Source organism: Pogoniulus pusillus, chromosome 25 (genome assembly GCF_015220805.1).
Source record: "Pogoniulus pusillus isolate bPogPus1 chromosome 25, bPogPus1.pri, whole genome shotgun sequence".
In the NCBI taxonomy this organism is placed as follows: Eukaryota; Metazoa; Chordata; class Aves; order Piciformes; family Lybiidae; genus Pogoniulus; species Pogoniulus pusillus.
In genome coordinates this window covers 21,308,378-21,326,296 of record NC_087288.1, presented here as the reverse complement: position 1 = coordinate 21,326,296, position 17,919 = coordinate 21,308,378, and the positions used below count along the sequence as shown (strand labels likewise).

The window sequence follows — 17,919 nt, the reverse complement described above, 5'->3', positions numbered from 1 at the left end:
CAGGCCGATCACATGCAGACAAGTGGTGTCTGCTCCTGCTAACTTCAGCGGCAGTAGCGTTTACCAGGCAATGATAAGGCAGTGGGCATACAATAGGGTGCACGGCTGCACTGGAGTCTGCGCTCTGTAGGTAAAGGCAGGTAATACCCAGAAGAAAAAGAGGAGGGTAATTGTTATCGGTGACTCCCTTCTGCAGGGAACAGAGGGCCCCATATGCCAGCTAGACCCCTTCCACAGGGAGCTCTGCTGCCTCCCTGGGGCCCGGGTCAGGGATGGTACCAGGAGGCTGCCTACTGTAGCGCAGCCCTCTGATTACTATCCCTTATTAGTTATACAGGCAGGGAATGATGAGATTAATAACAGAGGGCTAAAAGCTATCAAAAGGGACTTTAAGACACTGGGGAAAGCAGTTGAGGGAGCAGGGGCACAGGTAATCTTTTCATCTATACCCTTAGTTACAGGCTGGAATACAGAGAAGAATAGGAAAGCGTATTTGATGAACAAGTGGCTCAGAGGTTGGTGTCTCCAACATAACTTTGGACTCTTTGATCTTCGGGAACTTCATCTTGCCACAGGTCTGCAATCAGCAGATGGGATACAACTGTCACAGTAGGGGAGAAGGACCCTGGCACATGAGCTGTCTGGGCTTGTTAAGAGGGCTTTAAACTAGAATGGAAGGGGGAGGGGGTTAAACATGACAGCACCAGAGATAAATCAAAGGGAATTGAGGATGGTAGGCTAGAGCTAGGAGTAAAAGCAGCAGCCCAGCTGAAGTGCATGTACACTAATACACGCAGTATGGGTAACAAACAAGAGGAGCTGGAAGCTCTGGTGCTGGAGGAAAACTATGATATTGTCGCCATCACTGAAACGTGGTGGGATAGCTCACATGATTGGTGTGCTGTAATCAATGGCTACAGACTCTTCAGGAGAGACAGGCAAGGGAGAAAGGGCGGGGGAGTGGCTCTGTATATTAGGGATGCTCTGGATGTCGTGGAGGTAGAAATCAAAGATGTTCAAGTTGAGTCATTATGGGTGAGACTTAAGGCGAAGGCCAACAAGGCTGATATCCTGGTTGGAGTCTGTTACAGACCACCCAACCAGGAAGAAGAGGTTGATTTATTACTCTTTGAACAAATGAAGGCTGCCTCAAGATCACCTGCCCTTGTTCTGGTGGGCGACTTTAACCTACCAGACATCTGCTGGGACTTAAACACTGCAGAGAAGAGGCAGTCTAGAAGGTTTCTGCAATGTGTGGAAGACAACTTCCTATCCCAGCTGTTACGTGAACCTACCAGGGGGGCAGCCCTGCTTGACCTGCTGCTCACAAATAGAGAGGGGCTGGTAGGGGATGTGGTGGTTGGAGGCTGCCTGGGGTCCAGTGACCATGAAATTATAGAGTTTTCAATACATGGAGAAACCAGGAGGGGCACCAACAGAACCTCCACACTGGACTGCCCAAGGGCAGACTTCAGCCTATTTAAGGAACTAATTCAGAAAGTTCCTTGGGAAACAGCCCTTGAAAACAAAGGGGTCCAGGAAGGTTGGACCTGCTTCAAGAAAGAACTCCTGAAGGCACAGGAGCAGGCAGTGCCACTGAGCCGGAAGATGAGCCGAGGAGGGAGGCAGCCAGGCTGGATGGGCAGGGAGCTGCTGAAGGAATTAAAGATTAAAAAGAGAGTGTATCACCTTTGGAAAAGAGGGGAGGTGTCCCAGGAGAAGTTCAAGGAAGTTGCTAGGTCTTGTAGAGGAAAAATTAGAGAGGCAAAAGCCCACTTGGAGCTCAGGCTGGCCACGGCTGTCAAGGAAAATAAAAAGTGCTTCTTTAAATATATGAATGGCAGAGAAGGGCCAAGGACAACCTCCAGTCCTTGTTAGATAGAGAGGGGAACATAGTGACAAAGGATGAGGGAAAGGCAGAGATGCTTAACACCTTCTTTGCCTCAATCTTCACTAGTGGGACAGGTTGTCTCCAGGACAGCTGGACTCCTGAAGTGGTGGATGGAGTCAGGGACCAGTACAGTTCCCCTCTAATCCATGAGGAAGCAGTAAGGGATCTGCTAAGTCACTTGGATCCTCACAAGTCCATGGGACCGGATGGGATCCACCCTAGGGTGCTGAGAGAGCTGGCAGCTGAGCTGGCCAAGCCACTCTCCATCATTTATCAGCAGTCCTGGCTCACTGGAGAGGTCCCTGAAGACTGGAAGCTGGCCAATGTGATTCCCATACACAAGAAGGGTCGTAAGGAGGAGCCAGAAAACTACAGACCTGTCAGCCTGACCGCAGTGCCAAGCAAGGTCATGGAACAGGTAATCTTGGGTGCCATCACAAAGCTCCTACAGGATGGCCAAGGGATCAGGCCCAGCAGCATGGGTTTAGGAAGGGCAGGTCCTGCCTCACCAACCTGATCAGGTTACCTGCCTGGTGAATGTGGGGAAGGCTGTGGATGTAGTCTACTTGGACTTCAGCAAAGCCTTTGACACTGTCTGCCACAAGAAGCTCCTAGGCAAGCTGGCAGCTCATGGTTTGGACAGATTCACTCTGTGCTGGATCAAGAACTGGCTGGATGGCAGAGCCCAGAGAGTGGTGGTGAATGGTGCCACATCCAGTTGGCAGCTGTCACTGGTGGTGTGCCCCAAGGATCAGTGCTGGGCCCAGTCCTGTTCAATATCTTTACTGATGACCTGGACGAGGGGATCGAGTCCAGCATCAGTGAGTTTGCAGATGACACCAAGCTAGGAGCAGGTGTTGATCTGTTGGAAGGTAGGAGAGCCCTGCAGAGGGACCTGGACAGGCTGGATGGGTGGGCAGAGGCCAATGGGATGACATTTAACAAGGCCAAGGGCAGGGTTCTGCACTTTGGCCACAACAACCCCAAGCAGCACTATAGGCTGGGGACGGAGTGGCTGGAGAGCAGTCAGGAGGAAAGGGACCTGGGGGTACTGATAGACAGTAAGCTGAAGATGAGCCAGCAGTGTGCCCAGGTGGCCAAGAGAGCCAATGGCATCCTGGCCTGCATCAGGAACAGTGTGGCCAGTAGGTCAAGGGAGGTTATTCTTGCCCTGTACTCAGCACTGGTCAGACCACACCTTGAGTGCTGTGTCCAGTTCTGGGCCCCTCAATTCAAGAAGGATGTTGAGGTGCTGGAACATGTCCAGAGAAGGGCAACGAAGCTGGTGAGGGGCCTGGAGCACAAATCCTATGAGGAGAGGTTGAGGGAGCTGGGCCTGTTTAGCCTGGAGAAGAGGAGGCTCAGGGGTGATCTTATTACTGTCTACAACTCCCTGAAGGGAGGCTGTAGCCAGGTAGGGGGTGGCCTCTTCTCCCAGGTAACCAGCAATAGAACAAGGGGACACAGTCTCAAGTTGTGCCAGGGTAGGTATAGGCTGGATATTAGGAAGAAGTTCTTCACAGAGAGAGTGATTTCCCATTGGAATGGGCTGCCCAGGGAGGTGGTGGAGGCACCGTCCCTGGGGGTCTTCAAGAAAAGACTGGATGAGGCACTTAGTGCCATGGTCTGGTTGATTGGATAGGACTGGATGATATTGGAGGTCTCTTCCAACCTGGTTGATTCTATGATTCAATACAGGATCTGGTCCTGATAACTCACCACAATGGCATGCAGGTGTGCACAGCTGGCTGGGAGATTACAGGAGATACTGTCTCCGTAATAACAGCAAAGCAAATAGGCATAAGCAGTGCTGCTGAGTCCAAGTCTAATAATGAGCCTGAACATGAGTGAGCGTGAGCAGGGGAGCCCGAGCTGCATGTTGTTTACCTGTGTATGCCCATTTATTGAATGTGGGCTGAGATCAATGGCCCTTTAGACACTAGAATGACCAATCAGGTTGGCAGTCAGCCAAACCTTACCATACTAGGCAAAAGCCACAGGCCTGGACTTTCCAAATATGGGAATCACATGGGCCTTACACTAGGCAGACACAAGCTGGGCATGTGGGGGCTTACACAACATGTTTACAGCCACATTATACAACCTGGCCCTGGGCAGGCCAGATTTTGTGGCACCAGGCCTATTGTGCCCCTTTTATCTATTTATTGTGTTTACCTCTGGTTTGGGCAGAAAAACATGTCCAGGCAAGGCAAGGCATAGGTAAGCCTATTTTCGGGCCTACAGGCCCTCCACCGACAATGCCACAACTCAAGCAGGTGCTACATAACCCCTCTGCTTCCGAAAACTGCTACCAACCACACAATATGGTAATCTTCCCTGTACTATGGCCCCACTGGATGACTGTTTAGGTTTGAGTTTAATCACAGGCACCATAAGACTTTGTTTTATCACTAGACTTGAACAGCATCAGTGTATTCAGTGACTTGTCACTGAAGAGAGGGATGATAACAGATGAATGTATTTTGATGGAAAATCACCATGCCTCGTTGTTTATACTTATGTCATCTTGCAGAAATTTCTCATGTATCTGTGATCTAAATCTTAAAGAATTGGTTTAGATGGTTACTGAAAACCAAATATTCATTTTCAAATCTCTGTACTTTCACAAGGCTACAGAGCAAGTGAGGACATGTAAATTTTACTTCAGAGGAAACAAAGCATCCCAAGATTACACAGTGATTCACATAACGTAAAGAATTCAAGTTATATAGAATTAGATCAAGACTGTGTGCACTTTCCCAAAAGTAAAAAACCCAAGTGAATAAGGAGAGACAACCTCTTTGTTCTAACTGAATGAGACGGTAATTGTTTAGTGTCCCACATCCATTTCTGCTGCACTCAGCATGTGCTCTCAGTAGACCACACTCTCTAGATTTGTGCATTTCTCATTTTGAGAGGAGTGTGGGGAAGGACATTATAAACATCTTCTAGCAAACTCTTTCAAATTCCCAGCATCTGAACACTCCAAACACATAAATAACTCTTGCAACACATAACTCCACTGTATCACTTTACTGTATGCACATCAACAGAATTATGTTACGTAACACAGAAATTACACAGAAAATAAAAATACTACATAAATAACAAAGATGAGGCTTAGGTGTACTTCGCTACAAATTGTGTTAAGACTCAACTTGTTAACAGCCAATAAAAGCTGTATTATATGCTTTATGCATTTTGAAAAGACTAACACTGTGTATTAGGAAATATTTCGATAGAAAAAATAGCTACTGAATTCTTGCACAATTGCAGCTGAGGACCATCATCTGAATAAGAAAGAATAAGGAATTGTAGTTAACATTAAGATTTCAATCCTAAAACTCTATAAATTAATGCTCTTTACAATTACATTTTCTTGAATAACAGAACTATTTCATACACGACACAAATTTCAATGTTACATGATGAATACAGTGAGTATCTTCCTCTTTAGGAGTCGCAAAATTAAGCACAACTATAATACACCTTTTAAAATGTCCAGCAACAACAGCCTTCCCTTCCCACCTTCATTCAATTATCTGCCTCATTTCAGAACTGTGAAAGTGAAGGAAAGACAGCTTAGCTCAGTGCTAACCCTTCTCCACTGTCTGACACTCTATCTTTGAAGGACTTCCACATTTACCACACAGTACCATTTTCCTCTCACAATGTTTGTTAATAACTTCTGCAAGGCTAAAAAAAAAATATGAGTTGTGTCAAGCAGAATGAGATTGCCGCGGAAATGTTTCAATCAACTTCTGTCTTAAGTAAGGGAATTCCTTTGGCTTAAATCCCAATCTTTTCACAAAGCCCACTCTGAATTCAGTACAACAGGAATTGTTTGTTTGCTTGAAAGAAAGAAGTTCTCCCAGAAATGGCCAAAGAAATTTGAAGACAAATTACTAGCATTTCCAGCAATCAGTGTTAGAATCAATTTCATGTCATTACTCTGCATAAAGACTCACAAAATGAAACCTTAAATGCTCTATAGCCTGATACTATGACTTAGTACCAAAACCAGTATAGTTATAGTTTATAACATATTAGAAAACATTTCCTTCACTTTTCAAAACTGCCAAAATATCTACTATGTCAAAATAACTCCCTGTGGTGCACTTTAAAAGCTATCTAAATATAAATTTCTCTCTGTTAAACATAGAGAGAAACCTCAGCTTTCCAAAAGCACTCAGGGCAGTCAGCCATGCAACTGCTAATAAATTTCACTGGAAATTGTGGGAATATTCTAAGAAAAGGCGCTGGAATGTTTTCAAATACTTTTAAAACCTTGTAAAAATCCCTACCAAAGAACATCAGCATGAGAAACCCTAAACCATTTAACCGATCATCTTCTGTCAGCATCTTTGCAAAGAATGACAGTGAACAAGAAAGGATATTGGCTTTCAGCCAGGCACAATGTATATGTATGTTTATTTCATCTATCAGCTACACAGATTCCTCCTTTAGCTGTGCTCCCAAACCGCCAGAAAGCAGTTATGCTCACTCATGTGAAAATGCAGTAATGTAATACTTGTATACTTACAAAGTCTTGTCGAATGTCATTGAAGTCCTTGCCATACTTCTCCAATGCCTCTTCAAATAAACTAGCTTCTGATGCTGACCACTCTTCCATTTCATCTCTACACAAGACAGGCCCTCCAAGTGGCACTAGAACACTGATGGCACTGCTCAAATCATAGTTGTGTTTATGCAGGGTATCCATTGCATGAAACTAGCAAGTAGATGATAATAAAAATAAAAGAAAATATTTTAATAGACAGTAGTGCATCTCAGTTAACGCAAATTCAGTGTATTCTTCTCTACAAGCCACAAAAGCGGCCTTGACTTTGACTACATTTAGAACCTATCTTGATTTCATAGGTTTTCTGCTATGGAATATAAGGAACATTATTTATTTATTACTTAATTTGGGAAAGGAAATGCCTTAATAAAACGTTTATTTAAAATTACATTCATTTATTAGTTCCTGCAAATTACAAGCAAACGTTTCTAGAACATATTTGGTCAGTAGAAATTGGTTTCATGTAACCCAATAGAGACAATGGCATATATTGACTGAGGGGGCATTTTCCATGAACAGAAGTTCTAAACAGTACCAAAAAAGCTGTCCAGACATCTATTTGCTCAATATTCTCATTGTTGGGGAAGGAAGGCATTTATTGTTTTCATTATCATCATACTGAAAAAAAAGCAATGGTTTTGTGCCCTGCTAAGCTCTATTGTTACAGATGGGTATATGAGGTTTCTTTGGTTAATTCTGTTTCTGTTATAGAGCAGGAAAAGAGAAAACGATCATGTTATAGCATTCCTCACTTCACAAGTAACACTGGACACTCACACTGCTGAGTGTTGGGTAGCAATGATGGGTAGTATAAAAAGTAACACCATCACAAATCCACCTACAGGGAAAGAGAGCAACATACAAGAGATCTTTCTGACTCAGTGTCCCAGAAGACTCCATCAGCACAATCTTAAATTGTTCTGAAGGAAGTATTAGTGTTATTAAGTGCAATAATGTCTGTGACTGTCCATCGGTCTCCTGCCTCTCTGTCCCATCACAGCAATGAGCTGTAACCGTAGCATGCAACCTCTCAGGCAGCCATAAATTTATTTTATCACAGGGGACATCCAAAAGGTTTCAAGGAAGAAACACTTTAGCAGTATGTTTCAGTATAGCACTTACAAAACAATCCCAGTTGAGCTTCTGTATACAAATGCACTTGTCTTGGGTTCAAATGCAAGTTCCCAGAGACTCTAATAAATTTAATAGACCAAATGACAATTTATAGAATTTATAGAGTGCCCTCCCCTCTTCCCCCTCCTTTTCCCAAAGATAGGGAGAGAGAGAGAGAGGTAAGCACACTCAAATAAATCAATCTTACTCGATTTGGAAGTTAAAAAGGAAAAGTTTAACAATAACTTAGAAAAGGTGTTGGAGGTAGGGGAGTTTACAAAGGATAAGGAAGGGAAAACGGCAAAATACAAAAAGGGATGGATACAACCCGAGCAATGTGATGGTGTCTCTGCCTCGTGGCTGCCACGTGGTGTGCTGGTATGCAGTGTGTGTGTGTGTGTGTCCAGAGGGAGCGAAGAAAAGAGGAAGAGGAGCAGGAAGCTCCTCTGTTTTATAGGACAGGAAGTGAGGGGAGTGGGCCAACCATCACCTGGAGTGTGGCCCACCCCTGGGGAGGGGCCAAGACCCCTAGGGTCAGGTTCAGGTTTACTCCCCCAGGAGTGTTAACCCTATACAGCACTGCAGATAATTTCCTTATTTTTTTGACATATTCTACAAGTGGGTAAAAGTCTTTCTCCAGCTATCAAAATACTTCTTTGAAACCTATCATGCACAAGACTCTTGCCCTGTTTCATCGCCAAGAAGTAATGACACTAGTATCCTACAAAACATCATTTTACTTATGATTCAAGTTGAGTTCACAAGCCTTGAGAAAAATACATTCTTAAAATGCAGTATGCTATAATGGAAATACATACCATGATGTCTAAAATGCAGTTTTCAGATTAGAAAATGTAATATGAAACCACTGGTTTATTGCTTACCATTCAGTCAATGAGTAAATCAAGCCTAAAGACTGAACCCTCATGGTCTAAGCATTACCAAGGTTTAAACCTTCATTTAAACTGTAGCCATTGTGGAAAAGCAGCACATACTGGGCATTCTCCAAGCAGCTGCTAAATCACCAAGCTTAAAACTGACAACAGTAGGATCTTGCTCTTGCCTTATATTATTTTCTTTCCATCTGTAACAAACATCTGATTCCATAACAGCTTTTTCTGACATTAGTAAACAAAATATTTCTAATGACCTCTGTGGGCAAGAACTGTCTTATCCATAAGAACTGAGCTGTTCTACGACAGATCGCTGATAAGTTCCTACAGTAACAATTCTTAGCCTTTAGTACATTTGTCAGCCCTCACCTGCAATTGAATTCTCACAGTGCAGTGAGTAAACTGCGCTAGCAAAAGCCAGAATAGGCTAAAGATATCACTAGAGCCCAAGGCAAAAGGTCCTGGAATATCTGCTTTAAGCAAGGATCAGAGGACTTCAAGAAAACAGTAGTAGGTACTTCACATCTAAGGAGCAAGAAGCTGGGAAGACTTTGCCTTGTCTTTTCCAAACAGAAGCTTGAAGGACCGAGGAAGACCAACCTTTCCCTAAGAGTTCTTGCCCAGAGCATACTGTTCAGCACAGACACAGAACCCCAAAGTACAGATATTAGCCACACAGAGGAAACTTCGAGTTCAAACTTAAGTAGGTAAAGGAAGAAGCTATACACTGAAATCCAAGAAAGTGCTGCATAGAGCTGGAAGAAAGTGAATGACACTGCAAACACTCTGTAACACAGTTCCAAAACTAACTGAAATTTCAGTAGTCAGTTAAATCAGCTAGACTGGGCTACCTCCAACAAAACATTCAAATGGGAGTATGGATTCTGCAACTCAATAATATTTTAAGGATGATTATTGCAGAAATTACATATACAGAAATCTGATTGGAAAACAAAAATCATTAAAAAGACATCACTCAAAATGCAAAGAAAAAAATTGTCCATACTTCTTCATTTTGAAGAAACATCCAAAACCGTATTTATGTCCTTAGAGTAAAGTAGCACAGGCTCTCCCAAACAAGTCCACCACAAAGTGAAAGCAATCCCAGTAACCTGCTTTGCTTTAACGATTGTCATCATCAGTGTATGCACTATGCAACGTTTAGGAGCATGAAACCAGAAGTCTTTCCAGTTTCTTTCTCTTCTCTGAGATCAGTTTTCATTATAAAATAAAATACTGCCTCTGAGAAGGCCAGAAATGCAAGCTTCAGGTGGTAGGCTATCTCACAATTCTTTATTGCTGTAAGAAAATAGTATTTTTTGTCATCTAAGAAGATAAGCACACAGCATCTCATGTATTTCATAAGCATTGGCAGTTTGCTGCCTTTCTCATGTTTTCAAAATAAGGAAAGTAGCCTCTCACTTGCTATTAAGCTTCTGGACCTCCTAATGTGTATATCCATCCTGAATTTAATGATATTTACAATGTTATATATTTATCATTTGGAGTTTTTTCATATCAGTCTGTTTATGGTCATCTCTAAGTGAACCAACTAAATAGGAATACAGAAAAGACACAGTTGTACAGAAATCTCATTAACTGCACTTGAGGTGCAAGGCTTGTCTACCTTGCATTAAGAATAAAGATGGAGAAATATTCTTGGTGCACCTACGTCCCTTCCAAAGCATAAATGAGACACGCCACAAGTTCTGAAAACATCTGTACTAATTGTAACTGCTGCTCAAAATATGCTCCAAATTAACATGGGAATGTCTGAGTTAACTACTGCAATGACAAATGTGTCTTTTCTTAACTTAGAAAATAAGTACTTTGTCAAGGACACAAAGAGAAGGGTTTAAAAAAGCTGAGAAGATAAGAAAATGAGAACAACAGACTCAATAATTAAACCTGGGGTGGTTCCTTTGATGCCTCACTATAAGAGATGCCTCTTACTAAGTGTAATGGAACTGAATGGATCATTTGCAATGGAGAAACATTTATACAGCACTCAAGCACTAAGCGTATCCCATCATGTCAGCAGCACTGCACATGTACCTTCAAACAAGCAGTAGCTGCTGTAAAGACGCATGTGTTCTATTAATCACTGAACACCGTAAGAAGGATGTGCAACATGTGGGATTTATAAGAAATTCTTAATCTAATTAAACCTTATTAAAATTTTAAAAATAATTAAACTAAAGAACTATTTTGAAGGAACAAAAACGAAAATGTTCTTCGAAATGTTGCTCATGAAGTTAGATTGCTTATCCTTTAGAAAAGTACAAAATATTATCCAAACAATTTTCACCTACCTTTATTACCCCAAACTTTAAATTACATTATTGATCAATTATATTAAATGAATCTCTGCATAATGTGCATTATCCACTTGTATTTGGTTTGACTGAGATGGAGTTAATTCTCCTTTCTAGTGCTGTGTTTTGCAGTGTGCTGTAGCTGGGTGTTGACAACACATCAGTGTTTTGGCTACTGCTGAGCCAAGCATCCACGCTGTGCTTTTCCACTATTTCCCTGCCCCAAGAGTACACTGAAGGATGAGCGAGAACTTGGGAGGGGACCCAAACTGGTCAAAGGGGTATTCCATGCCATATGACATCAGCTCACATACAAGAGCCAAGAGAAAGAAGTGTGGGGATATTTGTCTGAGGCGTCTGTCCTTCAGAGCAACTGTTACACATAGAGCCCTGCTTCCTGGGGCTCAAGACTGCCTGCTGATGAGAAGTAGAGAATAACATCTTTACTTTGCTTCCATGCACAGCATTTGCTCTTTGCCTGTGTTTTGCATTATTAAATTGCTTCTACCTTATTACTGGCTTTTGTCATATATTCCCGTCCCTCTAAGAAGGGGAGTGATAGAGCAGCTCTGGTGAGTATTTGGCATCCAGCCAGGGCCGAACCACCACATATTTGCACAGTGGAGTCACTGTGCATATCACCACATATGAGATACTGTATTTAAACAGATTTCAGCTAAAGACAATTGATTTACAGTACGATTACATGGGCAGTAACAATAAGCCTACCAAACTCACATATGATTACCTACCATACACATACAAACACAGACACACCCCTTGCGTGTATCTAAATAAAATGGCTATCTGGAGGACGGGGATGCTGGAGTGATAGATACTGCTAAATTCATGGATATGAATAAAGCTGCACACCTACCAGTGTGATGTCTCGAGAAGCAGCAGCTGCACTCATGTGTAAACTTGGTTGCCTGACAGAACTACTGCAGTCCAATGCTCGAGCAAACGTGCCAACCGCACTACAATGGAGAAACAGCAGACGGTAAATATACAGAATGATGTAACCACTTATTTTATAGATATGACATAGTCTGATAACAAAGTGTCCTGCAAAAAACAGAAGCAGCATACTGTTAAGATTTAAGACCTTTCTAATGAAGCACAATTCGATAGAGACAAATCTCTAAACATTGCAGTATGAACTTGTGACTCTCCTCCAAAAGTAAAAATCCACATACAAGAACAACAGCATGGAAACAAAAGATACTCAGAGAACTATGAAGAACCAGCTTTTAAATGTGTCAATTTTTAAATAATTATGAAGTCAAAGATTTACTCAAGTTGGGCATTACAACTGTTGCTATTATTTTTAAAATTAAAAAGCTGTTTAACAAATGACAACAGAATTAAAAAAGAGAGTCCACTATCTTACCATGAGTAAATTACTAACACTTTATTCACAGTAATGCATGTATGCTACTCCCATTAGTGAAGTAAAGAATGAATACTAGCTGTCTAGGATGGGAATGCCCTGCAGTTGCTACAAATTCTTGATTTCTGGTAGCGGGGAATATCAGACTCTTTTTTCCAAACCACTACACCAAATTACTCACCTAACATTTTTAATACAGTCTAAGCCTCTGGACTAAGAACTAGAGCCTTGTGCTAGTTTGAAGGAAGATGACATCCAGGGCTCCAAGGATCCACTCAGAGAGGTCAGGGAAGTTAGGAAGGAATACACAAGGGAATCAGGTGAGCCAATCCTAAGCTGGCTAGTGAGATGCCGTGGCATTGGTGCTAATGCCCTGCAGGTAGGAGACAAGTCTGCCAAGCAGCTGGGACCACTCACTAAGGAGAGTGGAGTGGACAAACACCTGGCAAGTCCTCTTGGTAGGGTTAGCTTGTGGACACGCCTTCTGTTGGCTGTGGCTATGAGATATCCTTCCCGAGATGATTTGCCATGGGCTGCCAAGAAGTGGAACACCGTTGAGCAGGGAATTAAGCTTCTGAAGGAGTTTGCTGTGAAGGAAGTGCTTTATGGAGATCATGGCACTCATGAGCCTGACGATATTCCTTTGGGAACAGGTCTCATGAAGAAGCTTATTAAGCTTGCTCCTTCATCCTATGCTAACATCTTGGCCAGTAAATTCCTAGCAAGGAGTGATAATGGAAGATCTTTCACTGTTGGTGAATTCACTGACGAGCTCAGGCAGATAGAGGATAGCTTGTCACACTCTGGTATAATCTGTGCCATTAAGACTATGACTACAGAGATGAAGGATAGTATTGAGAATGGCATTAGAAAGAGCATGAAAGAACTGAAGGAGGATCTTACAACCTCAATTTCCAATCTGGTAAAGGATACCATTCCTGCATCATCTGAATGGGTGCATGTTTCTGCAGTCAGGAACAGACGCCCACCTCCTGCAAGGCAATTCCAGCCCAGGAGGAGACAAATTCCACCCAGACAGCAGCAATCACGTGCGTCACTGTGGATACTTCTGCGTGACACATACGGGGAGAACATGAACAAGTGGGATGGTAAACCTACTTCAGCTCTTTCAAAGAGAGTCAGGGAACTGCAGAGTGGTAGAAACAGAGGCAATAATGCCAGTAAAGTAGCTGTCACTTCTTCAGCTCCTGAGAGCAACTGCAATTGTTCCAGCAGTTGCAATTCCTCTCACAACACCACCAATCACTGTGTACACCCCACATGCCATGTTCAGCATTAGGGGTGCCCTGCCTCCAGCCAGGAGGAGGAAAGGGATAGTGGAGAGAACCGAATCTATTGGAATGCATTCATTAGGTGGCCTGGCAGTTCAATAGCTGGGCAAATACAGGGCTTTAGTTGACACAGGTGCTCAGTGCACTTTATTGCCATCCAACTGCAAAGGGACAGAGCCTATCACTATTTCTGGAATCACTGGTGGATCTCAAGAGTTAACTAAGATACAGGCTGAAATCAGTTTAACTAGTAAAAAGTGGAAGACACATACTATTGTAACTGGTCCTGATGCGCCTTGAATTCTGAGACAAGAATTTTTGAGACAAGGTTGTTTCAAAGATCCTAAGGGTCACAAATGGGCTTTTGGAATAGCATCTGTAGAGACTGAGGATGATAAATTGAAATTGTCCATTAGACCTGAACTTTCTGATGAATCTGCAGTTGTGGGACATCATGACATAGAGGACCTGGAAGTGCCAATTGCAACTCAAACTGTTCATCATAGGCAGTACAGAACTAACCGTGACTCTTTGTTGCCCATTCATCAGCTGATTTGTCAACTGGAGAGTCAGGCTGTCATCGAGAAAGCTCATTCACCTTTCAACAGTCCCATCTGGCCTGTGCGTAAACCTACGGGCGACTGGAGACTGACAGTTGACTTTCGTGCCCTCAACGAGGTGACGCCACCCATGAGCGCAGCTGTGCCGGACATGCTGGAACTCCAGTATGAGCTGGAATCGAAGGAGGCTAAATGGTATGCAACCATAGACATTGCTAATGCTTTCTTCTCTATTCCCATAGCAAAGGAGTGCAGGCCTCAGTTTGCATTCACCTGGAGAGGAATCCAGTATCAGTTCAACCGTTTGCCTCAGGGGTGGAAACACAGCTCAACAATGTCATTCAGTCATCCACAATGCACTGGAAATAGGTAAAGCTCCAGAGCACATCCAGTACATCGACAACATCATTGTGTGGGCCCAAACTGCTGAGGAAGTCTTCGAGAAAGGTAACAAAATCATTGACATTCTGTTGCAAGCAGGTTTTGCCATTAAGACAGACAAGGTCAAAGGACCTGCCAAAAAAATTCAGTGTCGGGGAGTGCGCCGTCACATTCCTCAGGATGTGATCAACAAAGTCTCTACTATGGCAGTTCCCACCAGTAAGAAGGACACACTTTCTTTTCTTGGTGTGGTGGGATTTTGGAGACTACACATTCCTGGATTCAGTCAGATTGTCAAACCTCTGCATGATGTGACTCGTAAGAGAAATAATTTCGAGTGGGGACTTGAACAACAAGCAGCCTTTGATCAGATCAAACGAGAAGTAGTCCATGCAGTGGGCTTGGGACCTGTGCAATCTGGTCCACACATTAAGAACATTCCGTACATGGCTGCCAGTGAAAATGGTCCAACTTGGAGTCTTTGGCAGAGCTCCAAATGAGACACGTGGTCGTCCACTTGGTTTCTGGGGACGTTGTTACAGAGGTTCAGAGGCAAATTACACTGCAACTGAGAAAGAAATTCTAGCAGCCTATGAGGGAGTGAAAGCAGCTTCTGAAGTGATTGGAACTGAGTCACAATTGCTTTTAGCTCCTAGAGTGGCAGTTCTAAAATGGATGTTCAAGGGCAAAGGTTCATCACCTCATCATGCCACAGATGCAACCTGGTCTAAATGGATGGATTTGATAACCCAACGAGCACGAGTGGGTAATCTTGATCAACCTGGTCTGGTGGAGGTGATCACCAACTGGCCAGAAGGCACAGACTGTACCAAACCTCCGGAGGAGAAAATAACTCGTGCTGAGGAAGCTCCTCCCTATGGTGATCTCTCTGATCAGGAAAAGAACTATGCTTTGTTCACAGATGGGTCCTGTCATCTTGTTGGGAACAAGCGAATATGGAAGTCAGCAGTCTGGAGTCCAACCAGGAGAGTTCCCGAAGTGAGAGATGGAGAAGGAGAATCCAGTCAGTTCGCTGAGGTAAAAGCTGTCCAACTTGCTCTTGATGTGGCTGAACGTGAAAATTGGCCTATCCTTTACCTCTACACTGACTCGTGGATGGTAGCAAATGCTCTATGGGGTTGGCCAAAGGACTGAAAAAAGAATGGTTGGCAAAGGAAAGGAAAGCCTATTTGGTGTGCTGATCTATGGCAGGACATTGATGCACGGCTGGAGAGAATTCCAGTGAAGGTGCGGCACGAAGACGCACACATGCCTAAGAGCAGAGATACTGAGGAACACAAACACAACCAGAAGAAGGCAGATCAAGCTGCTAAGATTGCTCAAGTTGATACCACCTGTGAACTTCACATTGACCTTGATTGGAAACACCGAGGTGAACTGTTCTTAGCTCGGTGGGCCCATGACTCATCTGGACATCAAGGCAGAGATGCAACATACCGATGGGCTTGTGATAGGTCAATTGACTTGCCCATGGACGCTATCACCCAAGTCATCTATGACTGTGACATTTGTGCTGCTATTAAGCAGGCTAAGCGAATTAAGCCCTTATGGTATGGTGATAGATGGTCAAAGTACAAGTATGGTGAAGCCTGGCAGAGTGACTACATCACTTTACCTCGATCTCGTTCTGGCAAGCAGTATGCTCTAATGATGGTAGAGGCCAGCACTGGATGGCTGGAAACCTATCCAGTTCCACATGCTACTGCACGTAACACCATTCTTGGCTTGGAGAGACAAATCATGTGGAGACATGGAACTCCAGAGAGAATCGAGTCAGACAATGGCACTCATTTCAAGAACAATCTTGTGAAAAACTGGGCCAAGGAGCATGGTATTGAATGGATCTATCACATACCCTACTACGCACCAGCTTCAGGGAAGACTGAACGCTACAATGGTTTGCTGAAAACCACCCTAAAAGCCATGGGGAGTGGAACTCTGAAAAACTGGGACAAGCATTTAGCACAAGCTACCTGGTTGGTAAATAGTAGAGGTTCAGTAAACCGAGCAGGACCTGCACAATCAGATTTGGTTCAAACAGTAGACGGTGAAAGTTCCTGTTGTACGTGAGAAGAATCTGTTAGGGAAAACTGTTTGGGTATTTTCTCCTTTGGGCGAAGGGAAACCTGTCCGAGGGGTGGTGTCTGCTGAAGGTCCTGGTCATACCTACTGGGTAATGCAGGAGAATGGTGAAATCCAGTGTATTCCACAGAGAAATTTAACCTTAGCTGAGAGAGTTTAAATTCAAGCTGTTAGGAGTTCTTCTGTTCTAAGTAACATCGGCGCCCAACACTGAGAGAATCTACGATAGAATCTACAGTACGTGAGCACGAACCCAATATCACCTGGGAGTCCCTGTTCTGAGCTTTTGAATCACCTACATCTGATTGAAGTGTGAACTGAACTTGTATATATTGTTTTAGTGTAAATATTGGTTTAGATTAGATTGGATAATTCTCAGCGATACTCTGAGTGAAGTAGACAAGGGGTGGATTGTGCTAGTTTGAAGCAAGCTGGAATGTTTTGGTAAAAGAACTAGATAACAGGCAGTGAAATGAAAACAATTGATGTCAACTTCTCTCACAGTCACGCTGAGAGCTCTGGGAAGAAGTAAACATTCTCCATTTTTGTTTTTTTCTTCTGCCTTTGCCTTCAGACCTGGTCACATCTCATTAACCCTGCTCCCACTAACCTTGCTCCCTAACCTCTTGGCTGCACCTCTCTTCTTCCTGAGAACTGGGGTAATGTTGAGAGGGCCGGGGGAGGTGTTGGGGTGGTTTGAAAGCCCCTCCTGGGGACTCAGGTTTCTGGGAGGGGAGTTGTGCTTTTGTATTGTTTATCCTTTGTATACTTCTGTATATAATTGTATATAACTGTATATATTGCAAATAGCTGCTTGTAAATTCTGCTGGCTGTAAATAAATTGCTTCATCTATATTCCCAGGGTCCGTCTGAGTTAGCTGGGGCAAATACAAAGTGTGGGGGGGCGGGTAAGAGCTCAAACCATCACAAGCCTCATTCAACAATAACACTCTAAACAATTTTTAAGTGTGAAGTGTTGCTCATGAAGAGTGTTACTGACAACTCGCAGCACTCTAAGAGATGCTACTGCAGACTGTGAACTCAAAATTCAGCAAAAAATCAACATGACGCGCATAGAGAGTTCAGCTCACTAAGGTGTATTATTGATCACGGAGAATCCGGTAACAACAGCTGCTATTGCAATTCAATTTTTTCTTGGATTTCTGAACATTTAATACTGAATGGACATTTCAGTACTTGCTGCCAAAAACTTACAAAATACAGTATCTGAATTTAACAGTTAAGATTCAACAGCAGTGATTCACACTCTAGATACTACAGGCTTAAATTTCTAAAGGCTGTGGAAACTTGGTGGGATGACAGGCATGACTGGGCTGCTATACTGGGGGGATATAACCTCTTCAGGAGAGATAGGCAAGGGAGAAGAGGAGGAGGGGTG

General features: G+C 43.3%; 1 protein-coding gene across 6 annotated transcripts in view; it reads right to left on the bottom strand.

Moving 5' to 3' along the window:
• The window catches only part of MTA3 (metastasis associated 1 family member 3), a 156,574-nt gene that overhangs the window by 38,234 nt on the left and 100,421 nt on the right, over window positions 1-17,919 (bottom strand). For all 6 annotated transcript variants that reach the window (XM_064164040.1, XM_064164042.1, XM_064164039.1 and 3 more), the window contains 2 exons: window positions 11,672-11,771; window positions 6,435-6,623 (listed from right to left, as the gene is read on the bottom strand). In XM_064164040.1, the coding sequence (XP_064020110.1) occupies window positions 6,435-6,623; window positions 11,672-11,771 (289 nt within the window). The remainder of the gene's footprint in view (window positions 1-6,434; window positions 6,624-11,671; window positions 11,772-17,919) is intronic.